The sequence below is a fragment of the Corticium candelabrum genome, chromosome 12 (assembly GCF_963422355.1).
Source record: "Corticium candelabrum chromosome 12, ooCorCand1.1, whole genome shotgun sequence".
Classification (NCBI taxonomy): domain Eukaryota; kingdom Metazoa; phylum Porifera; class Homoscleromorpha; order Homosclerophorida; family Plakinidae; genus Corticium; species Corticium candelabrum.
Window position 1 is genome coordinate 6,614,666 of NC_085096.1, and position 24,826 is coordinate 6,639,491.

The 24,826-nt window shown below is 43.4% G+C and overlaps 3 protein-coding genes and 1 long non-coding RNA gene across 4 annotated transcripts; 1 reads left to right on the top strand and 3 right to left on the bottom strand.

Annotated features, from left to right (window-relative positions):
* Positions 1-9,468: 9,468 nt before the first annotated feature.
* Positions 9,469-10,314, bottom strand: LOC134187676 (THAP domain-containing protein 10-like). The gene is made up of 2 exons (XM_062655829.1): positions 9,907-10,314; positions 9,469-9,719 (listed from the first exon to the last, which is right to left on the bottom strand). Exons 1-2 carry the CDS (start codon positions 10,312-10,314, stop codon positions 9,552-9,554), a joined length of 576 nt encoding a protein of 191 aa, XP_062511813.1. The 3' UTR covers positions 9,469-9,551.
* A 2,638-nt stretch (positions 10,315-12,952) lies between these two features.
* LOC134188123 (uncharacterized) lies at positions 12,953-15,273 on the bottom strand. Its single transcript, XR_009971269.1, has 4 exons — positions 14,481-15,273; positions 13,482-13,764; positions 13,309-13,418; positions 12,953-13,247 (listed from the first exon to the last, which is right to left on the bottom strand). It is a non-coding gene; the product is annotated as an uncharacterized LOC134188123 (long non-coding RNA).
* A 5,963-nt stretch (positions 15,274-21,236) lies between these two features.
* Positions 21,237-22,656, top strand: LOC134187678 (uncharacterized). The gene has a single exon (XM_062655830.1). It carries the CDS (start codon positions 21,237-21,239, stop codon positions 22,605-22,607), a length of 1,371 nt encoding a protein of 456 aa, XP_062511814.1. The 3' UTR covers positions 22,608-22,656.
* On the bottom strand, positions 22,656-24,284 carry LOC134187679 (E3 SUMO-protein ligase ZBED1-like). The gene has a single exon (XM_062655831.1). The coding sequence runs from the start codon at positions 24,282-24,284 to the stop codon at positions 22,656-22,658; it is 1,629 nt and encodes a 542-aa protein (XP_062511815.1).
* Between the last annotated feature and the right edge of the window lie 542 nt (positions 24,285-24,826).

Consider the following 24,826-nt stretch of genomic DNA (forward strand, 5'->3'; position numbering starts at 1 on the left):
AGTAGATATTTATGTCTAACGCATGTTACTATAAAACATGTCACACTTATCACTACCCTCCCCATTAAAATCCACATAAAAATCATTGAATCTCTTGGGCGTCTCCTTTGTCGTGAGGACCGTCAAATTAGTGGTGGAACGTCTTGCACGTCGTCCAAATCTTCACCGGATACCTCATGATTGTTATCATCAGCTGGCAATGGCACGGTCCGGTCATCAGTATCATAATCAGAGTCTGAGTCGACCATCAGTGCTCTATTTTATTAGGGATAGCTGTACATATCTCCGGCTCCGAATCGTTCTGTTTTCTTTTCCGTGGTAGTTGTAAAGGTTCTTTCCGTTTGACATACGGTTTCAATCGGTCATGATGAAGGTATTTCTTTTGTCTTTCTTTGGCTTGTCTGAGAGCTTCAAGTTCTTGAGTGACCTTGGGCTTCAATAATGATGTTGCTGTCGTCAGTAGTTTTCTAGTCCTGCGACTCATCAGCCTTTGGACTGGACTAGTGGTCATACCTTGTGTAGGGGTGTTTCGAAAATCTAAGATCGCCAGCCATGGATCTGCATTTGCTTGATAGGCTTTCTTCATGAGGTTTTTCGCTGTTTTGATGTTGTTTTCGACTTTGCCATTCGACCGTGGATACCCCGGACTGCTGGTCTTGTGTGTAATGTCCCATTTCCTTATAAACGTTCGAAAGTAACTGGAAGAGAATTGAGGACCATTATCTGATATCAGTATGCCGGGTATTCCATATCGAGCAAAGTGTGCTTTCAGCTTTTTGACAACTTCTTCTGAAGTAGTAGTTAACAATCTGTCTGTCTCCCAATAGTTGCTATAATAGTCCGTTGTGAGTAGATATTCACGTCCTCGGAATGTAAATAAGTCTACTCCAACTTTGGCCCATGTCCTGTCTGGAATCTCATGAGTTTGCAACTTTTCTTTTGTTTGCCTAGTTTCATAGGTCCGGCATATGTGACATCGGCTAACATGGTTTTTTACTTCGGCTGTTATCCCTGGCCATTATAATGACTCCCTGGCTCTCCTCAAGCATCCATTCACTCCAATGTGTGATGTGTGAATCCGCTGTAGCATATCTGGGCGGCAACTTCTTGGTACCACAACTGTTTCCTCTGAGAATGATGTCATCCTGTATGACTAGTTCATCTCTCACATTGAAAAATTCAGCAATGGATCCTGGTAGTGTATGTTTGTTGTCGGGCCATCCTTGTAGAATCGTCTGTTTCAGCTGCTGCATGGCCGTGTCTGTCTTTGTGGCATTTCTGATATCAGCTAGTCTCACTTGTGACACCTGAACATCTTGTAGCATATCTATTTGTTCACACTCTTTTGCCAAGTTATGATGTACTTGGAATACTTCTATGCGTTCACAGTCTCGTGGTGTGTGTTGTAGGTAGGCTCTGGACAATGTGTCTGCTAATACCATCTGTTTCCCTTGTTTGTATTCTATGGTAAAACTGTACTTTTGCAAACGCATAAGCATCCTCTGCAACCTCTTCGGTGCTGTGTGCAATGGTTTTCTGTGGATCGTCTCGAGTGGTTTGTGATCCGTTTCTACTTTGATTATTCTTCCGTAGGTGTACGTGTTGAACTTCTCCATTCCGAACACAATTGCTAGAAGTTCTTTCTCTATCTGAGCATATTGTTGCTCAGTGTCAGTTAAAGTCCAGCTGGTGTATGCTACTGGTTGACCTGATTGCATCAATACAGCTCCTAGTCCTGTTTGAGATGCATCACACTGTATAGTTGTTTCGTCCTTGGGATCAAAGTACCTGAGTACAGGTGTTGCTGTTACTGTTCTCTTGATGTCATTGAATGCTGTTTCCTGGACATCAGTCCATTCCCACTGGATGTGTTGTTTAGTTAGCTGACGGAGTGGTTCGAGGAAGTCGGACAGGTGTGGCATGAACTTTGATAAGTAGTTGGTCATACCAATGAATCGCCTCACTCCCTGTACATCCTGTGGTGGTGGCATCTTCACTATTGCTTCTATCTTGTCATCATCCGGCGTAATCCCTTGAGATGTAAGCACGTGTCCCATGTAGGCTACCTTCTGTGTTGCAATGTAGCATTTGTCTTTGTTCAACTTTATTCCTTGATTCCTGCATCGCTGTAGTAGTCGTAGCAAATTCTCATCATGATCTTTCCTTGCTTCATCATGTGTTGTGCCCCTGCCAACTACTAAAATATCGTCTGCAATCGTGTATATTCCGGCAAGTCCATGAATTGCATTGTCAAGTGCCCTTTGAAAAATTTCTGGTGCTGGCGTGATCCCAAATGGCAATCTATTCCAGCGGTATCTCCCATATGGTGTGTTGAATGTCGTAAGCTTGCTGGAAGGGTCATCAAGTCGGACATGCCAATAGCCATTCTTCACATCTAACACGCTGAAAATGTTTGCTTTTGATAGCTCTGGTAGAATGTCTTCTAGTATCGGCATTTGATACTGACTTCGTTTTAATGCTTTGTTGAGTGGTTGTGGGTCTATACAGACTCGTAGCTTCCCATTCTGCTTCTTCACCACTACTAAGCTTGAGATCCAATCTGTGGGTGCCTCTTCTTTCTGTATAATCTCTAAACGTTCAAGTCTCTGCAACTCTGCTTTCAATCTGTCTTTTCATGGCAATTGGAAGTCGTCTCAGTGGCTGCTTCACTGGCTGTATCATGGGGTCGATGTCCAAATGTGTTACTCCTGGAAGTGTGCCAAGTTCTCCTTCAAATACTTCAGCATATTTTTTAGTAATCACTTCTTTCGTGAGCATGGTTTGTCTCCATGTGACTCTCCCCTGTGACTGTTCAGTCTCTTGTATCATCTGGATGTTGTCATAGTCCACTTTGATTAGACTCATGACTTGTGATGTCTGAGCTCCTAGTATAGATGTAGTAGCTGCATTATCCACCACAACAAACTGAACATCATAGGTTTGCGCATTCTTCTGATTTTTGACACGCAGTATGCACTTCCCAAGTGGTCTAATCTCTGCTCCACTGTATTGAGTAAGTGTTTGTGTTGTCTGCTGCAAGTAATTCAATCTTCTATGTGGAATATCTTGTTTCCTGATGACATTGCATGTGGCACCTGTATCAATCTGAAATCGGATAGGCGTTTCATCAACTGTCAACGTTGTACACAACTTGTTTTCATATCTTCTGCCATCTAACACGTTGATTTCGTCATCACGCGGCGTCAACGTTAATGTCACTACTTGCAGTTTGCTCCAGCGTTGATCATCACTGCTGTCTTCATACATGCTGTCGGAATCGTATCGCATCATGTGGACGGCTGCTTGCTTTGTTCCGGATTTCGCACTTAACCTGCACATCTGTGCAAATTGATTCTGCTTATTGCATTTTTTGCATAACTTCCCATACGCAGCACAGTGCTGTTTGCCCCACTTGTGGTCCTTACCACAATATTTGCATTCCTTTTGTGTTGACATTTCTGCACGTGGCAATTGTCTGCGTTGCTTGCCAAAGCTCTTCTGTTTGGCTCTGAATGCATGAACCTGTTGCGTTTCATTGTTGCCCATCTCCTTCATATGTGCAGCTGTCGTTTCGCATGCTCGACAGACTGATACACATGTCGCTAGCATAAGTTCTTTTTTCTGTAGTAGTTTTCTCAATGTGTCTTCTCTAACACCTACTACTATTTTGTCTCTCAGTAGCTCATCATGCATCTGTCCGAATTGACACGTCTTGGCCAATTCTTTGAGGTCTGTCAAGAATTGATCAAAAGACTCACCCTCTCTTTGAGCTTTCTGGTTGAAACGGAAACGTTCATAAATGACATTAGTTTCCCCGAGGCAATACTTCTCCATTTCTTCAAGAACTTTATCCAGGTCCCTCTTGTCCGCATCGTTTGCAAATGGCAGTGCATTGTATATTCTAAGAGAATTTTGTCCTAAGCACGTTATGAATGTAGCGATCCTGTGCTCCTTCATATCTGGTAGTTTGAGGTTGGCCAGGATCTCGTATGAATCCCAAATCTGTCGAAATTCGCGCCACGATTGGGATATGTTTCCCCTCACGACTAGTGGCTTTGGGAGCGGTATCCTGCTCTGCAATCTGAGTGGACGAGCTGCTTCTGTATGTGCTTCTTCAGCTAGTTGCAACGGTTCTTCCACTTGTTCAACCATTTCGCTCGTTTATCTCTCTTCTCTAGGCTGCGTGTAGCTCCACTCGTGTCACCATGTAACATGCAATGTGCTCTTTAGACATACACTATAGGACTGATTGTATTGTGATATATGATCACTACTTATACAAGTGTATAATCTAATTACATCCTATTACAGGCACGAGGCAAGAGACTGCTGGTCTCATCAGCGTGGGACCGCCGGTGATGCGAAGTCAAAGCTGAAAGCGGCGACGGCCATAGGAAGCATCAGCATGAACAGGGAATTCAGCAAGAGGTTCGAACGAGAGAGTCAGAAGATGTGGGCGCCGGGTGTCTTTTATCAAGGGATCAGTCGCAGTTTGCTTCCGTCCCTGACCTATCCCATTATAATCCTAGGGGATACTTAGTGTTGGATTCAGGAGAGAGAGTTCCTTTCGTCAGCAACGCCGGAATACGGAAGCGGACTAATCGTGCGGAGATGCCCATTGTTGAAGGAAGGGTGGGTAACACCAAGGTCGAGACGCTGCGAGACACTGGATGCAGTGGAGTGATCATCAAGCAGCAATTCGTAAGAGAAGATCAGTACACGGGAGAATACGGCTTTATCCAATTGGTCGACAATACTGTCAGGAGAGTGCCGATAGCTCGTGTTGAAATTGACACTCCCTACTTGTCGGGTACAGTAGAGGCTTTGTGTTTACAAACCCCAATATGTGTTGTAATCATAGGCAACGTCCCAGGGGCGAGAAGAACAGAAGATCCAGATGCCAATCATCATTTGGCTGGAGTGGTGACCAGAGCTCAGGCGAGGTTGGGAAGTGACACTGTCCCATTGCGAGTTCCAGAAGCGAGGCAGTCGGTTAGAATAGACAGGGAGCGTTTGATGCAATTACAAAGGGGTGATTACACGATCAAGAAGTACAGGCAATTTAAAGCCCAAGACCAAGGGACAACAAGTTGTGACGTATGAAGTGAAGAATGACATCCTCTATCGATCATACGCTCATCCTAGAGTCAATAGTGGAGTGCCAGTGAAGCAAGCGGTCGTGCCTAGACCGCTCCAAGAAAACTGCTGACAAAGTCTTCAGCAACTTCTATTGGCCTGGAGTGAGAAAAGACGTGTCACAATTTTGCAAGTCATGCGAAGTTTGTGAGCGCACGGACAAGAAGGGAGATTGTGCCAGAGTACCGTTGCAGAGTACTCCTTTGATAGATGTTCCTTTCAAGAGAGTGGCAGTGGACTTAGTACGACCGATCTTCCCTCCTAGTAATGCTGGACACCGGTACATCTTGACGTTCATTGACTATGCTACCAGATACCCAGAAGCCATCCCACTTAAGACTATTAGTACCGAGTCGGTGGCTGAGGCTCTTGTTGGCATCTATAGCCGAGTGGGAGTGCCAGAGGAAGTGCTAAGTGACCTAGGCACCCAATTTATTTCTGATTGCATGAAAGAAGTCTCCCGATTGTTGAGTATACGCCAACTCACCACCACACCATACCACCCAATGTGCTAGCCTCGGCCTCCCAGACCCGTGTAGCGCCGATACAAAATCGTCCTCCACGGGTCTGGGATGGTACCGCCTCTTCTCAATATATTGCGGTTGGTCCTAGGACCAGCATTAGTGTTCAGTTTCATAAATGCATACCTTTCCAATTACGGCCGTAATACAAGAACGACGAAGACATGTCGCGCAAGAACATCGTGTCGCATCCTGCTGCACGGGTACCTTTGTGTTTACAGTAGCTACGGTTTTATCATTTGTGTGTTAGTAGGGAACGCGAACGGGACGTTAGGAAGCACTTTCTTTACTAGTGGTGCCGCGGACGCGATCGGCATGTGTCTGATCGCCGTGAATCCGCTGCGAGTAGCTGCTAGTCGCGCGTGGAGCTTCGAATTCGCGATGAAAATTTGCGATGCGCGCATCCGCTGTGACTCGATCGTCCGGATTCGATGCGACTTGCCGCGAAATCGCGACAAAAGTTCGCTGTGAATTCTCCGCAAGACTCTGTGTAGTAGACGTGATCATGAAGTCGTTGAGAATGCAGCTGGCTGGCTAGTGTAGATGTCGAAGCATCGGTTCGAACGAACGGCTCTACTAGGTGTCGTTACTGCCGTTGACAGGCGCAGAATACAAACCACGACGTGTAGGGACGTGAGTTTGCGTGAAGAGCGCACTACAAGTCGTCGTTTGTGTACAGTGTAGTCTTTGGTAGACAGCAGATAGGCATGAGATGTCTTCGTTGAATACAGCTGTAATTGGAAAGGTATGCATTATGAAACTGAACACTAATGCTGGTCCTAGGACCAACCGCAATATATTGAGAAGAGGCGGTACCATCCCAGACCCGTGGAGGACGATTTTGTATCGGCGCTACACGGGTCTGGGAGGCCGAGGCTACCAATGTGCATGGTCTGGTGGAGAAGTTTAATGGCACACTGAAGACAATGTTAAGACGCTTGTGTACGGAAAAGCCTAGGCAGTGGAACTGGTACATAGACGGACTCTTATTTGCGTATCGAGAAGCACCTCACGAGTCTACAGGGTTTTCGCCCTTTGAACTGATTTATGGACGGACAGTGCGGGGTCCTATGCGTATTCTTCGCCACCTATGGACACAAGAAGTAGATGATATGGACGTGCGGACGAGCTAACCAATACGTTACCGAGCTAAGAGAGACTCGAGGACACGTTACGGATAGCTCGCGAGGAGCTGCAGAAGGCCCAGCGACACCAGAAAAGGTATTACGATCTGAAAGCTAGACATCGCGAACTGTCGGTGGGTGATTTGTCAAAGCCCTTGTTCTTCTACCTACGGACACGAACAAACTATTAATGAAATGGAAGGGGCCCTATGTAGTGAAGGAGAGTCGGATTGAATGACTATAGAATTGACGTCGGGTGCAAAACCAAAGTGTATCACATCAATCTTCTGAAGAGATTCCACGAACGGGAGAAGGAAGCATTTTGTTCCATGGAAGAACACAAGGGAGGACCAGTGTTAAACACCGTTTGTTCCGCTGTCATTGAAGCAACGGAAAGGGTGACGGAGAAGCAGTGATCAACGATGAGTTGCTTGACTTGTGCACTTGCTTGGCTACTGAGACCTTTGAGGACGTAAAATATGGGAGCAAGCTAAGTTTCGATCAGGTGTCGGAAGCGAGACTGGTAAAGGAATTTGACTGCGTGTTTACAGATCTTCCTGGAACAACGAATTTGACGGAACATCGCATACGGTTGACGGCTGATCTGCCAGTGCGCGGTAAACCATACGTCGTCCCCTATAGTGTACGCAAGTCTTTGCAAGAGGATATCCAAAGGATGATAGACATGAACGTCATACGCCCGTCGGAGTCGCCGTACTCATCGCCTGTCGTCGCGGTTCGCAAACGTGACGGAACCAACCGCATATGCATTGACTACCGCCGGCTCAACCGTATTACGTTACCTGATTCCGAACCAATGACATCTATGCTCGCACTAACACAAAACTTTGGGAAGAGTAAATATTTCTCTAAACTCGACCTGAGCAAGGGGTATTGGCAAATTCCTGTAGCCAAAGAAGACGTCTATAAAACGGCTTTCGTTACTCCAGACGGATGTTATCTGGTACAACTCTGGTGCGAGCCACGAGGAAGCTTTTCCAGGGGCTGGCCGCAGTTGACTCATACGTGGACGATTGAATCGTTCATGCCACTACATGGCAGGAACATATGGTCGCTCTTCGAGAAACGTTGGACCGGATTGCGAAGGCAGGGTTGACAATCCGACCATCAAAGTGTCCAATTGGGGCCGAGTCTCTGGATTTATCGGGCATCACATCGGCAAGGGGATCATCGAACCCGATGAAGAAAACATACGCAAGGTACGTGATGCACCGCGACCGAAGACGAAGAAAAACGCAGTCACCAGCAAGCCAGTGCTACATCTACCAGACCACCATTAATTCTATACGCTACGAGTTGATGCGTCCGAAGTTGGTATTGGGGCTGTTCTGCTCCAAGAGCACGATAACAGCTTGTTCCCGGTTGGATATCGGAGTAAAAAGCTGACGTCCGCTGAAAGAAGGTACTCCACAATCGAAAGGGAATGCCTCGCCGTGATATGGGCGATCAGGAAGTTTCACCCTTACTTGTACGGACGTGAGTTCCGGATTCAAACGGATCAACAACCGCTCCAATACCTGAACAGGACAAAGTACATAAACGACCGTATCATGCGCTGGGCCCTGTATTTGCAAGGATTCAACATGAAGATCGAAACTATTAAAGGGAGGGTGACATGCAAAAATCGCTACCTATTTTATAACTTAGAAACGTTGCTTTGCCATTCAAATGAATGCATGAATTTTTTTAGAATTTTTAGCTAATGTTCTAAGGTCTAAAACGTAGGTTTTTTCGGTGACCATTGACCACGCCTTCCGCCTTCCGATTAGTTTGAGGCGTGTACGTTGTGACATCACAAGTTGAACGGAAGTCGCGTAAGGCTTTTCCAGACGCAGGAAGAACATAGTCCAAGTCAATCTAGCATCGACTCTGCCAGCTTAGATTTGAGTTACAGCAGGTCGTCGTTGAATAGCAGTAGTTCCGACACATTTCAGGAGGAAATTATAGCTTCTGGAGGCATTGTAGAGCCTTACCAGTACGAGCCTGTGGAAAGCGAAAACCGCTCATCTTCTCACAGTCCGGCCAATGATGGCACGCAAAACGATGAAAGACTTCAGAATTTAGACTGGTAAGCATGATTGCAGTAGCTTTGTGATCGCTTTCCGCTTGTTTTTGCGAGTGTTTACACTTGACGTCTGTCTGTCGTCACGTGGCCGTACACCAGGAAACCAGAGAGTACAGGAATCGTTTGACAAGCTTATCTTTACCTTTAGTAGCCAATCATGATTCACTTATAGCAATATCATGTCTGGTCACGGCAGAAAAATGATGTATACCTTTTAGGGTCCTGATATACAGCTGCATGACGTCATACCTTTCACGTGCAACCTCGAGTACAAATAGTTGTGTTGAAATGAAGGTGCAGCTGTGGACAGTGCGAAGTTATGCCTACAGTAGATGAATGTGTGTGCTGTTGCGAGTATGACAACATTGAAAGGAAACTGGAAGAAAGTATAACATCATGCAAGTGTATCACAGAGCACGAAGGATTTGAACCAGTCTGCCTGAATGTGTGGGTCCTTCAAACAGCGTACTTTCAATATCAGCAGGAGCATGGTCATGATGATGAAGATGAAACTCCACAGGAGTAAGTAGTTTTAGAATTTATTGTTGACTCCAAAACTTGTACATGCATGCATGTGTAATTCTCTAATTTATAGGTACATTCGCACAAGTTGTTAGTCAGTAATCAAACTATCCTGTCACTCACCCCTGGAGACAGTTTTTGGCTTTACTTGAACTCTGACATTTACTGTGGATCTGCGTGGAATATCCTGTAGGCATACTGCCTGTACACCAATATCTGCATGAGTTGCACTCTTCTCACTCTCATTGTCTTCACTGTCTTGCCAAGTAGATTCCATTTCTGTTTCTCTTTCCACAGGTGCTTTGGAGTGCTGACAATTTCCTGTAGAAGCTGCAAAGTAAACGCATAAAAATCAGTCTAGACTGCAGCGAAGCCTCGCCGTTGTGTTCACACTTCAAGCCTAAGGCTACTAACCACACTTCTAGCAACACGCCTACTGCAAATCACACGTTGAGGTGCATTCACAATGCAACACTTCTATAAATTGTCAATACGACGTTACACAATAGCTACATACCCTAGCTCTTTGTCTCTTCTCATATGCTCCCCTCTTGCTTGTCAACTCACTCTCACCGCCAGTGGACGTTCGTTTCCGTGTTCGTTCCAAAGACATAGCTGACGATCCAGAGGCGCCTGTTCTCAAATTCGCTCTGACAAAATGCGTTGGAACGACGTCTGGCTTCAGGCGTGCTCGCCTGGCGATGCCAAACGATGAGGCCAAAAGATGATCGGTTTCAAAACAGTCCTCTGTAAAGTGGTCGCTGCATAGAACCGAATACCGTGAAGGCCAATTCCATTTGTCTCTAGTCCTCTGTACTGCTTCTGTCCATCGCTTTCGAAGAACTGGGTCTTGTGGGAAAGAAAACAAGCTGACTTGGTCGCTGTGTGAGTTAGAACAGCCAGCCGCAACACATCGCTTCACCATTGTAGACCTGATTTACTTCTGCGCGAGCAGTTTCCGTTCAACTTGTGATGTCACGACGAACACGCCTCAAAATTGCCGGAAGATGAAAGGCGGAGCCAAATAATAGCCAAAAGAACCCTCGTTTTAACCCTTAGAACATTAGCTAAAAATTCTAAAAAAATTCATGCATTCATTTGACTGTCAAAGCAACGTTTCTAAGTTATAAAATAGGTAGCGATTTTTGCATGTCACCCTCCCTTTAAGGGACGAGAAAACAATGCAGCTGACTTTTTGAGCCGACGATTGACAACGTTGATAATGAAGATGGAGCAGAAACTTGTGAAGTTTCGACTGGAGAGGGTGTGGTGTAACACGAGTCTAACGAGAAGCCACAGTCTGACTTTTGGGTTACCAAATTAGGGAATTTTGGGTGGGGTTAACTAATGACTGGGGTAGGATTGCTATATATACGCCGGTTGTGTAGAGTGAATTAGTGTGTGATTTGGAAGTTGTGGTGACTAAGCACGTAAGGTGTGTGTGTATCATCGACCCAGATCGTCGTCGAACGTCGTAGCGTGGCACGCATTTTCGCATATCCTTTGAGAAGACCGTTACATGTTCATCTGTGCAGTACTACAGGTACAAAGGTCAAAGTACGCCTCCTCACATCTTGTTGACGTCACGTCTTGGAACAAATTAGAGTTTCTACAGCCGTATTTATCACGTAATTGCAAGAGGTAACGTGTTGGATGCTTCACAGTAACCTACAGGTAGCAGAAACCAGCAAAACGTAAGCGATTTACTTCGCATAGTGTAACACACGTTAGGCCTCGCGGTCCCAGTTCATTGTTGCGCGGCTAATTTACAAAACGGTATTTTTCTAGGTGATCGGACGCGATCTGTCTCGCCAAACATAGATATTTTCATACGTCTAAAGTTATACGGCAAGCTACAAGTGCCAAAAATTGGTTTGCCAGGGTGTGCATGGGCGGCATTTTCTGAAGCCTTTTTCGCAATTGGCCCACGGACTAAAAAAAAACATTTAGCCCAAGTTGACATGATTATATTGTGTTGCCATACTGGGCCACCGCCAAACTTGCAGGTCAGATAGACAGACAGACTACAACTCAGAGAGCAGCGGCAACCAGAAGATAAAATCTGAATATCAAAAGGTACGACCAGGAGCTCTTGCCTGGAGGTTTTTGACCAACATTTGTGCCTATATCTTTCGAACATTTTGGCTGTTGGGAGAGAAAGCTGGGGAGTATTTGAAGAAGCTGTCACAGCTATCGATGGCTAACTAAACACCTAGACAAAAATTCCTGTTTGTTACAATAGCTGGTGAAAAGATTGTTGGCATATCCAGATATATTAAGTATCACATTAATTAAAGACATCCAAAGAACAACCTCAATTTTGTTCGGTAATTGAAGTGAGAGTTAAGAGAAATACAGTGCTCTTGGAAGATCAAAATGTAATGCCATGGCGAATGTCACAGACCATATATATACTGCAGGTAAACTCGTTTGGCTGTCTTTACCCTACACTCCACCTAATGGCAAATGTCACAGACCATACATATACTGCAAGCAAACTCTATTGGTTGTCTGCCGTAATTACACTTCACCTAATGATGTCATAATTGGCCATAGAATTATCTCAATGGAACAGAGAACATCATGCCAGTGGTCTACAGTGGCTGTTTTTGACGAGAGAACAACAAGAGCAGGTAGAACTTTCAAATATAAGACCAAAATAGCACTTCAAATAGTTTCTATGTGGATCAACTGGGTGAATGATAAAGTAATTAAGTAATTAATGGTGCATGGCTTTGCTGCTATGGTGAGCAGTACAACTTTATTCAAAATATTACTATCATTATGCCTTCTCGTAAAATAATTAGTCACTTCAGTAATTAGAAAATATCGAAATAGCTGGTATTGCAGGGATTTCGAGAATTCTCATATAATACTTTTCTCTACATGTCCCTGAGGTTGTGTCGTGATGGCAAGAGACCACTTTGGTGGAAATGGCATAAAGTAGGCTTTCTGATCTCTGTTGCCATTCCCTTTTGTATACATTAACTTTTAAATAACACTTTTGCATCAGGAAGTCAAAAATTTTCAGTATGTCGTAGTTACGACACAAGTTCATCTTCCTGGTCACTGGACGATTTGGTAAAACTTCATTATTTGTAAACATAACATGAAATTTTCATACACTTGCTACATTGTAGGTTCTGGATATCAAGACGGCTTAAATCAAGTACCTTGATTCATTTCAACCAAACCAAACCAATTATACAGTTGTAGCACTCATTCAGTATAGCTTTGCAATGAACTTAGCTAATCTGTGTTAATTATTGACACAAAACCTTTGTTTGACACAGAGTTCTTACGATGTGAAGCAGCAAAATACTGGGAGGTAAAGAGCTGGTATGCACGTCGAAGCCATTGGCATGGTTGCTGTTCTATCGCCATCTTCTAAATACTGCACTGAAATTAAAGTAGATGATGGTAGCTGCTGAACAGTTTCGGCTGCAGCTGCATACTGCAGGATGGCAGACAAGGCAGAAATTGGTTCTACATAGGGGAAATTTAACAAATGCAAAGGTACTCGGTCCTCCGTATTGGTAAGTCACAGCATTTCCAACACAAAGTATGATTCTAACAGCTATTAGAAACATGACTAAAAAAGACCTCAAAGGCTAATTAGCTAAATAAATCAACAGTGCAACACGACACGACTCAATTAGTTAACCAATATTACATAACTAGAACGCAACCACCATCCAACGTTACTTCTTTCTATTACATAACTAGAACGCAACCACCATCCAACGTTACTTCTCTTTAGCTAATTAGAGTAGTGGTTGCCAAGCTGTTGAACAACTGTGTGGTTGCCATGTTGGAAATGAGTCTATCAAGCTTGACCTTCCTCTTAAGATCTGAAGGCTTATGCAAGAACAAACATTGCAAAGGAGGGTAAAGCTTGATAGTGTAGTATTGCACTTACCGTTTCGGACGACAATTTCTTTGTCGTTACTTAAGAATTGCTGGAAAAATATCTGAGCTCTTGTCTGTGCTTCTGTCGCTGGCCTGTTAATACTCAGTATTTTTTGCATTCTAAGAAGGTAGGGTTTAAACATGTCAGAAGAACACCTGAAAGTATGTAGACTAAGAGCTCACTTCTCCAGTGTCAAGTGTGTTTCTTGGAACACAAGAAGATACATCGTACATGTCTTTTGGACTGCAAGAGATGTAGAATGTTCATTGAAGCAAGGCCTTCTCTGAGGTGCTCAATTGCTGTTTTGCGCTTGAACACCAGCTCATTCACTACAAGGCTTTGCAAAATTGCCTCACGTTGCTCAAACGATATATTATGCATCCATCCACTTGCAGAGACTGCATCAATGACATCTAGTCTCACTGACAGTTGCTGAAATACAGCTATTGTGTTTGCTCATTGCATCTATAAGAACATCGGTAAACCAAACAGACCATCTAAAGTTGTGTCTAAATCCCTTTAGGTTAATTAATATGATATGTACGTACATTACTAATTTTGTGTGTGTGTGTGTGTGTGTGTGTGTGTGAGAGAGAGAGAGAGAGAGAGAGAGAGGGAGAGGGAGAGGGAGAGGGAGAGATGAGAGGGAGAGGGAGAGGGAGAGATGAAAGAGTGAGTGAGGAGTTGTGATTACCTTTTTCTAAGTTGAATAAAAGTGTGTGAGTTATCATGTACATCAAAACTTCAGATGCTCCAAAGAAACCACAGGCGAAACTTCACCAAGCCCAAAAAGTTGTTGAGCTTAACCAGGTTTACAACAGTGTGACAAAAGTGACTAGTTAATTATGTGTTTACTTATTTGGTTCAAATAAAAGTGAGTGAGTGAGTGAGTGACTGAGGGATACACACACACACACACACACACACACACACACACACACGCACACACACACACACACACACACACACACACACGCACGCACACACACACACACACACACACACACACACACACACACACACCACACACAGCATACTGCCCTGATAGTTGTTCATACATACATGTACGTGTGAAGCAGTTGAAGTTAATAATTTTAACCAAAGAGAATGAGTGTGTATGAGTGTGTTGAACATGTCTACACATCAAGCATATACACTTGTAGAAAAACAACACTTCATACCTCAAGTGCGATGCACTTTGTCCTATTCTCGCATGTCTTCTATTGTAATCTGGGGATGCAGTCATCTTCACTCAACAAGTATGTGACAAGTGGCTCAGCCAGAAAAGGCATGCCTATTTCACAATGTGCAAAGCAATGTGCCAGTGTTGTACCAACTATTTTGAATAATCTGGTTCTGAAAGCTGTGATATTATGCACTGTCCATAACATTCTTGGGCGTCCTTCAAATAGACCTCTTTCAGGAGCAAACACAAGCTTGAAGAACTCTTGAAAGAACTCCTTTTTCAATCCTCCAGCATCAACTCCATCTTCACCGTCAAAACGAATTTGAAGTGGTCTGGGCATTTGTATCTGAGAGGCTTTATTTGTAAAATGCCACAGCCTGGGAGAATGTGTTTTCTCAGGATACTTCAAGGCATAGAGGGGGCCCTTGCAAAGTTCGTGTTCAGTGATGACGTAGGAGCTAGGCAGCATCATAACATGACACTATGTCATCATCTGAGTCAACTGTGATCTGTTGCATTGGATTGTGACCAGAAGTAGCTGACAGTGTCACTGAGCTGTTGATCTGTGAGGAAGTTGTTGTTGGTAAAAAGTTGCTTGATGGAATGATGCTTGTTAAACTGTCATGCTGGGAAATTGTAATGGGAAGAGTAACTGATTGAGAGGAGGTTCTTATGTCGGCAGATCTAGATATAGCAGACTCTATAAGCTGAGTAGATACAACTTGGAGTGCATCTTGGTTTTGATGTGCTGAATATGATTCTGTTTCTACCGAAGATGTTTCTGGAGAAGATCTGTAGATACAACAAATCTTTTTTCCAAAAACCATAATAACAATACAACACAGTGCTCTCTACACGCCATGCAACTGCGCCATGCACTATGCCAAATAGTCTGCTTGTTTGTCCATCCGTTTGCCTGCCTGTCTGTCTATCTGTCTGTTTGTCCGTTTGTCTATCCTGTCCAATAAAAACATTTCGAAATTTTTGCTATATACAGTAGTTAGTGGTGACTATATGAGTTCCAAATCTCTATAGGGCCACCATTGTCTATAGCTATCAAACTAACATACATTTAGATGGATGTGATTGATAATCAGAGTTGTATAGATGGATATATATAGCTTTGTCAAAAAAATATTGGTGAAAATGATGGTAGAATATGCTCAATTGAGTGTGTAAGCAGGTTAGTCTTTATTAAATACCTCATTTGAAAATTGCTCTGTTGTCTTGTTTGACTACTCCTGCATGCCATGGTATGCTGTCTCATATAAGCCGAGGGAACTTGCTCACCACATCGACAGCATCTCACAGTTGGATGGGCTTCTTCCAAAGCCTAACAGTAGAAGAAGCTACGATACAGACTTAATTAATCAGTTTTTAAGTGATTCTTTATTGAAATACAAGATTGTGTTACCTCTTGGACTTGTCTCTCACTTACTGACCTTCTTGAGAGGTCACGTTGAGTTGGCCGTACGTATATATTAGTGGTAGCTCTTGTAGTGTTGTTCAAATACTGAGCGGTTACCGGCACTGCGGATTCTGTGAACCTTGACAACAGCCTGCTTCCAGGAGATGCCCGTAGTAGCTCAGCCACCGCAGCTCAAGAGTTCAGGAAGTTTGTTGTTAGTTGCTCGTGTACGTCTTCTGCTGTGCCGTTCAATCGTAGTTGAATTCGCGCAGTCCCAAGCCGCTTTCAGAGAGAGCTTGCATTTGGGCGTGGTTTGGGGCAGTACATGCGGAAAAACTTGACAAGATACAGAATGTTCGTTGAATTGTGGGAATTCTCGAGCGAGGGTACGTGTACGGCGCCGACGATGTTCGTCGGGAAGAAGACGTCTGCCTTCGAGATGGTTCCTCTTGGGTGTCTTGTCGTGGACTTGTGCGACGGAAGAGAGCCGATATCTCTTCTCTGATGCCGGTAGGCTGTGACCGCAGCTGGCTAGCGTCAGAGTCGCTCTCACTCGTACGAACACGTGTTATAGAAGGAGGGACATGGATCGACACACATGTTCGTCTTCTGCCCTCTGTATCACCAGACGCTGCTCATTCAAATACCGTTGTAGTATTTGTACATAAATTTGTACACATGAACAACTCACTTCTGTTGCCCAGAAGCCGTTGCACTTGCTGCTGTAGGTTTTGCAGTGCGCTCATAACAACACGAATACTATCATCACGGTCGTCGCTCGGTCGGTCTTGTTGCTGACTCATAATTCAGTGTAGACTAGGCATCGTCTAGGTTTCACGCCCTTTTACCGCAAGACTTCCGCCTTACAGATATCAATTACGTGAATACACTGGAAGTGTTGGTTAGCTAGTAGTGCTCGGTAGATCACGGAGCAGAATTACACAGACATGTCAACTATTGAAACTTAGATACGTGAGACAAAGAAACGAACAGTTACGTGTACACAGCCTTGCTAGTATTAATTAATTAAAATAGTTACGCTACCAGGTTTGTTCCCTTATAGAACCCTGATTGACTCAAGCTATGCCTGTAAGTTTATATATATATATATATATATATATATATATATATATATATATATATATAGCCGTGCAGTGCGCATGCAGTTATACTAAAATTAGTTTGGTCAAAGACAAGTGCTTTACTCTGGGATTACCAGTCTATATAGACTGCACAAAAACTCTGCCAACCTGAAAATTAGCAGGCAGACTTCCTGTAAACTGTAAACGCCCATAGGAAATCTCAGTATGTAGATAGGCGTGAGACGAACTCGAAGTGATGGGTACGCGCGAGAAGGGGTCAAATGCGTGAGAGTTGAAATATCTGGGCCATTTATTGCTAGTAGTTACCAAAGTTGTAGGCGCGTTGCCGTTGTATTGTATTAAACAATCACAAGCGGTATATGTACCCACTCTACGAGGATGATGATGAATTACTGAATTAGGATTCTATGACAGGTGAGACGCAACAAACTCAGTTGCCGCGATGAACAAGTCTACGCCAAAATCATTGCTGTCGGCTAGAGGATTTACTGTTCGTTTCAGTGCTACGTAATCTGCTTCGCTGAGAGGAACTTCTACGCCATCTGATAAGTGAACTCCGCTTGCGGTAAATTCATCATCAATGTCGCCGGTTGCTGGGCATTCCAATCCACACCATACTCGTCAGGGTCAACAGGTAACGGATCGGCAGCCGTACGCATAGAACCTTGCATTCTGAGCATTCCAGTTATCCATAACTATAGCCACAAAGGACGTAAACTGTTATAGTATGCACGTTATATAATATAACCATACGCAATTTATTTTGACTTTTACTGTAATTTTTGTTGACAGAATGGTGCAGATGGCTTGATCTTATATGTTGATTCTGCAGGAGGCCTTTAATTTTGCAGCTCAGGAATAGCAACAAGAATTTTCACCCATACTGTTTACATAGGTGGAGATAAATTCAGCTATAGTTGTTTGAGTACAATGGATAACACATGTCAATGTATGTTCTAATAGAATGTCAATAAATACGGAGGTTGACTGGCTGAGTTTATTGTAGTGCTTATTGACTAGTGTGTATTCAGCTAATTTTTGTAGATCTCTAATTTACTTAAGTCTCTATCTTTGTAACTAGAGTGTGCACTCGCGGTTTCTTTTTGCGTCAGAATTTGAAATCTAGCAGTGTGCGCTTGCGGCGTAGTGCAAAATCACGAGGCATGAGGGCGTGGCAAAAGCATTTTGGCGGGCTTCCGTGGAGGTGTCAAAACAACCTGCTTGTCTCCGTGTAACATGGAACACCACGGTACCTTAAATAGCCGAGATCTCCAGCAGTTGAATGACGATAATTGGCTAAATGATAGTGTAAGTCTGACGCCAATGTGTACAAATTCTCAAATGTACAAAAATACTAAAATTGAAACGGTGTAGGTCATTGAAGCTTACCTGTGTTTCTTGAAGAGCCACTCTGGAAAAGATTTACAAAAAGTAGTTTAGCTTTATCTAGATTTTTCTATTTCTGACATGTGCTGGATCGTTTGCCTGGTGCAGAATCGAAATCTGAAGAACTTCGAGGTCTTGAGCACTCACTTCTTTACCACAATTAGAAATAAAGGCATCAAGTCTGTTGAAAGCTGGTACAAAAAGGTGAAGAAAGCTGCAATTGAAATACATGAATGCATTTTTACCTGCAAATCTTCAAAATGTAGGCAGATATTTTTGATGTCGAGTTGCTAATAGTACCTATCAATGAAGGCAACATCCACTGGACACTTCTGGTGTGGCCCACTCACCCGCTTAAACCATTATTTATACCCTAAATCAACTTTTGTATACAGGTAGTAAATAATAGAGAAAAGACTATGACTTATTATGATTCAATTAGAGGATTGTATGATGCTACAGACAGTTTCAGTCAGATGAAGTAAGTAAACACATTCACAACATAATCACTAACTGTTACATCATAATTGTTATCTTAATTTTGAACAATTGCAGGCAGTATTTGTCACGACAAAGTATGTTGAGACGTACAATACAGATTGACTGGACAGAGTGGAAGACTATCAACGCCAGTGTAAGATCTATTATATTCACTACTATATAAACCTGAACATTTAAAGAGTGCATGTTCGAATAGGTCACATGCAGCTAGCCATATAAGGCAATTAATGACTTATTACCCTCAACTAATGCTCACTTCTAATCAAATCGTAATGAAAAACCTCTTACAGTTACTCAATCTCAACACAAAGATAATATCTGCCCACTATCATTGGCTCTTACTAGCTGCAAATATAGGTATACATTGTATATAACAGGTCAACTTTTAACTTAATAGTGGGCTTGAAACTGTTAGACAAGTTCTGGCCAACAAAGAGTCCTCCTTTGAGATGCAATGTCGTGAATGCAGTTAGTGTATTGTGAATTTGTGTGTGTGTGTGTGTGTGTGTGTGTGTGTGTGTGTGTGTGTGTGTGTGTGTGTGTGTGTGTGTGCATATATGTGTGTTCATCATTAAATCCAATAAACAGTTCAAAGACCACGGTGTGCAAACAACTGACATTAGTTAGTGTTGTTATGTAGCATGATTACCATTGTAATCTATAAATAAATGCAATACACAAAGACATTATTCTGTTATTCATACTTTCTTTATGACTTTCTTTATGACTTACGCTAATACAGGAAATACCTCAACAGCAGAACGGTAATGACTGTGGGGTGTTTCTTCTCCAGGTATTACAAGCTACTTGGTCTGACTTGTTCTAAACTAGTCACAATTTAATTTTATCTGTTCAGTATGCCTATTGCGTGGTTCACAGAAGAGACATGGACTTCAGTCAGGTACATGATTGTTAATTTATATATCCATTAATTAATTAATTAACATTCAACAGCTTACTACTGATACTAAGAAACTCAAACATTCTATTTATAGAACCACTTAGAAAACCTGAATGATATATCTAGAACAGTTTGTACAGTTAGTAAGTACTCGTACTTTATTGGCTTTGTTACTACAGGCTGACATTCCCCAGATTCGTTGTCGGATTCAGTCAGAACTAACAGACGTGTGCAAGTCAAAGACAGCAGCTGACTCCAATGAATCCATATCAACACATGTAGAAATAACCAACAGCACTGACTTGGCACCCATAACTGAGTCCAAAAACAATGAATGTCAACCCACAATCAAACAATCGCTCATTCCAACCTGCCAGTCAAGTCTAAGCACAGATTCAGATTCGGATTTTGAAAACAACACTGTGGAAAGAGTCTCCTCCGGCAATAGAAATTGCTATTCTGTCCTAAACGGAAAATGATTGCCCAGAACAATTGAGAGCTGTTGTACCACAATCCAATAAATACACATATGTAATAGATGAATTCAAAGTATCTGAGCAACACTGTCTTGATAGTACCCAGTTTTCTGCCACTCTACGAATTAATTTAGCAACTAAAGGCGATGCAGAGCAATGGCTAAAACAATTCATGTGTCACAGCAAGTGCACATACAGAACAACAAGAACAAAGAAGATTGCTTTCAAACGCCTTGTGGCAAAATTCCACATGCATTGTCAGCATCACAGAAAATCATTAAGTCACAAGCAAAAACAGGCACATCTTCGAGTTGAGAGAAAAGGACAGAGAAGATCTCTCATTGCAGGAATGAGAAGCAAAAAAACAGAATGTCCTTCAAAGTTGACTTTAACCATCATGAAACATACCAAGAAGCAAGTTTGTACAGCAGATAAAAACCTCCTGTCACACATGACAATCTTGAAGTTGAATTTTATTCACAACCATCCTGAACACTCAGCGCATGCGTTGAGTTTTCGATCTGTAGATGATGCCACAAAGCAGGAAATTTTCACTCTTTTCTCTAGGGGCATAGTGCAGCATCAGCTCGGCACGCCCATGAAACCAACCTGATGATTTCCTGTGCTGAAAACGAGCAAGATGTTCAACGTGTACTAGCAGACAGGGCCATAAATCCATCAGTCCAGGACTACAGCAGATTGCATGAGCAATGGAGAAAGAAGGAAATGGGTGAAGAGAATGGGCCAGACATGTTTTTTCAGCTTGAAACTGAAATTGATGTCTACAATGAAAACAACCAACAACAAGGTGGAACAGCCAAACTTCAGGTCTATGAAAATCCATGCTTGAACAAAGCAAAAAGTGGCACACCTTCTAACAGTGATGACGAAATCTCACCACCACCAAGAAAAAAAGAAGTTGTGTAAAAGAAAGCAGAAACATCAGCCAATGGTTCTAGCAATCTGAACACCACTTATGTCCAGAGCCCACAACAACATCAAACAAGCCAGAGAAATGGTGTTTATTGATGCAACTTCCTCACTAGATCGCTATAATTCATCTGTATTCATTATGTCAACTAGCACACCTACTTCTGGTATCCCTCTAGGTGTGATTGTCACTTCAGATGAGCAGGCGACAACCATACATCGTGGACTGGAGTTGTTAGGAGAAGTTTTGCCTGAGGAGACATTCAATGGCAAAGGAGTGAAACATGGTCCCACTATTGTTATGACCGATGACAGCCATACAGAGCGAGAAGCTCTTCACAATTTCTGGCCAACAGCAAATCTCCTTCTATGCACATTTCATTTTCTTCAACGCAGGTGGACCTGGCTATATGATAGTAAAAACCACATTTTAAAAAATGATCGTACCATCCTTATTGAAAAAGCCAAGAAATTAGTTTATACTAATACAGAAACTGAGCTACAGAAACACTACAACAGTTTCCTTCAAAGCCCTGAAGTAAAGAAATATCCTAAGTTTTATAGTCACATGCAGTCACTGTGGGCTAGACGAAGAGAATGGGCACACTGCTATCGTAGAACGATTCTTATTAGAGGAAATCATACTAACAACTATGCAGAAGCTGGAATGAGGATCCTGAAAGAGCTCATTTTCAGTCGAGTGAAAGCATACAACTTGGTACAGATATTCTATTTCATAACTGAAATAATGGAACGGTATTACCAGAGTAAACTGCTCAGTGTAGCCCACAGTCGAGTTGACCGCTATATTTCACTTCGCTATCAAGGCGTAAATGCTAAAGCATATGCTAAAGTAACCATAAAGCAGATCGCAAAAGAAAGTTTTTCGGTGCCAAGCAAGACTGAAAGGGGAGTTGCTTATTACACTGACATGAAAATAGGAGTTTGCACGTGCCCAAGAGGTCAAGATGGGTCACCGTGTAGTCACCAAGCAGCAGTTGTGTTGCACTTTGGGTGCACAACAGTAAACTGCATTCCTGCTCTCAACCCTGAAGACAAATGGAAGTTGGCATACATTGCATATGGCAAGGAATGTGTACAAGATTTGTCCTTCTATACGCTAATCAGTAAGCCAGTTGACACAACAAAGAAATCATGCGAGCCACAACCATCACCAACACAGCAGCAGGAGAAGCAGCAGCAGCACGACATTTCAACTGGCTGGTATGCGCAATCAGAATATCTACAGCCACAATGGTGTGCAGATGATGACACAAAGCAGTGCAACAAAGAGCATGATTCTGATACCACTGTCTCTCTAAAACAAGAAACACAGCAACAAGACCAACTCTGTCAGGTAGTTGACTTAATATCTGAAGATATTAAGTTAATTACAAAAAATTGCATAACTAGATAAATGGGCAGATACTTACATAGCAGTGGAGAAGAAATAATTATACATGTTTTACTGAAGGTTTGCTGAAAGGAAGACAAGCATGCTTACAGTCTCAGGGAGAAGACGAGAGCGTCTCGCACTAGCAATATGGCCTGCTGTACTGAAAGCACGCTCTGAGGGAACAGAGGTAGCTGGAAGGCAGAGGTATTTCTTTGCTAGACGAGAGACTTTGAGAAATCCAGTGCTGTTGCGACTCCACCAGGTCAATGGATTGTCTGATGTTGCATCTTCTCCAATATACTTGGAGACTTCAATGTGAGCCTTTTCTTTCGCAGAGATGTCCTCATGACCATCAGAATCTGGCTGCACAACATCCTTAAGGAATTCAAGTAGCACATGCTCTCCACGGGGTCGTTTGACTGCTGGTTTAGCTTCCTCTGCCTCAGTAGACTGTGTAGAGGTGGTCTCAGAGTTGATAAGTTCCTCTACATCCTCCTCAATAAGTGATACTATGTGCTGTCTCTCCTCTGACTTCAAGAAAGGAAGAGCCTTGAATCTTGGATCCAGGGATGCTGCCTTCGTCAGCAGGTCCAATGCACTACCAACATAACGATCCTGCAGATCTGAACAAATTGATTCTTTAATCATGCACACTAGGCGTGAATCTGCTGTGGCTGGCTTGAGGTGCACGTTAAGCAACTTGTGCAGAAGTGGCCGAATGATCGAGATGGTCACCCACTTTTCACCCCCAATAGCCTCAGTCACATCAACTAGTGGCTTCATCGCATCCTTGTAGCACTCCATGACACTGAATTCAGTGTCAGACGGCATCAGATCTCCCTTACGTAGCTCAAAGAGGGCGGCACAAAGGGGTTGCTGTTGCTCAAGCACACGCTCCACCATGTAGTAAGCTGAGTTCCATCGTGTTACGACATCCTGAATGAGGCTATGCTTCACATGATGGAGATCATCTTGCTTCTTCTTGAGCAGGTGGCTTGATTTAGCTGAATGATTGAAGTGACTGACCAAACGTCTACACCTTGCGAGTGCTTTTGCAACCTGTGGTAGCTTCATGGCCTTCTCCACTCCAAGTTGCAGTGTGTGACTGAAGCAGGATACATGAGGCCACTGGAGTAGGTCCACTGCAGCAAGGATGTTGCTCCCATTGTCGGTTGTGATCCCAGCAATCCCACTCTCTGTCAATCCCCAGTCGCCAATGATCTCCTGCAATTCGTCGTTGATGTTCTCAGCATTGTGGGACTCTGGGAATTCCCGTGTTCCTAGGAGATGGCTCTGGAGTTGGAATGTATCGTCTATGTAGTGGATAGTGAGGCTTGTGTATGCATGTTTTGCTCGGGACGTCCAAATATCTGTTGTCAATCCGAAGTCTTTTACACCCTCGATCTTCTGCTGGATCCGTGCCTTTTCCTGCTCGTACAGTGCAGGTATGTACTTGGTAGCAAGCAACTTTCTGTCAGGCGGGGTGTAGCGTGGTTCAAGCACTTGCAGCAAATGCCGAAACCCACGATCGTTGACAGTGGAGTACGGTCGCATGTCTTTGGCGACAAAACGACACACGGCTTTTGTTATCTGTGCCCACCGAGGACTTGACCGATCTAGAGGTTGGCCGCGCGTAAACCCCTCGGCGATCGACAACTGCCCAGACTCCAGCACTTGCTTACTTCCACACTGTGGCATCAACTTTCGCTTAGCCTCCTCCTCCTGAAGGAGTGCGCTGTGTTCTCGGCGATGTGTGTCCAGAGGTGCGAACGCATATTCGTCGTGTTGCCACTGTACTTTATCCGCTTTGGGCAGAGCTTATAGTGCACAAACTGCCGTTTCTTTCTGTCTGACTCAAGAATCTTCCCATTGCGTGCTGGGAATCCAAAATGACTCCATACAGCACTAGTGGCACCTTCAAGAGGTAACAACTCGACATCGCTTTCTGCCATCTTGCAAACCGAACACGTGGCCACTACTTGCGCATGCGCAGTACAGAAATGCATTGATGCAGAATCGCGCGATTCTGATACTGGAAATATCGCGATTCCGATACTGGAATTTTATCGCGATTATGCTTAAAACGATATTATCGCTCAGCCCTACATTATACCATGCCAACATCATTGTGGCTAGGTGTAGCATATCTTCTGCAACAGGAGAGCTAGAATTTTGTGGTTTTCTATATGCACTTAGCTAACTTAGAGAATTCAGATGGTTGTACCTGTCATGTGGTATAA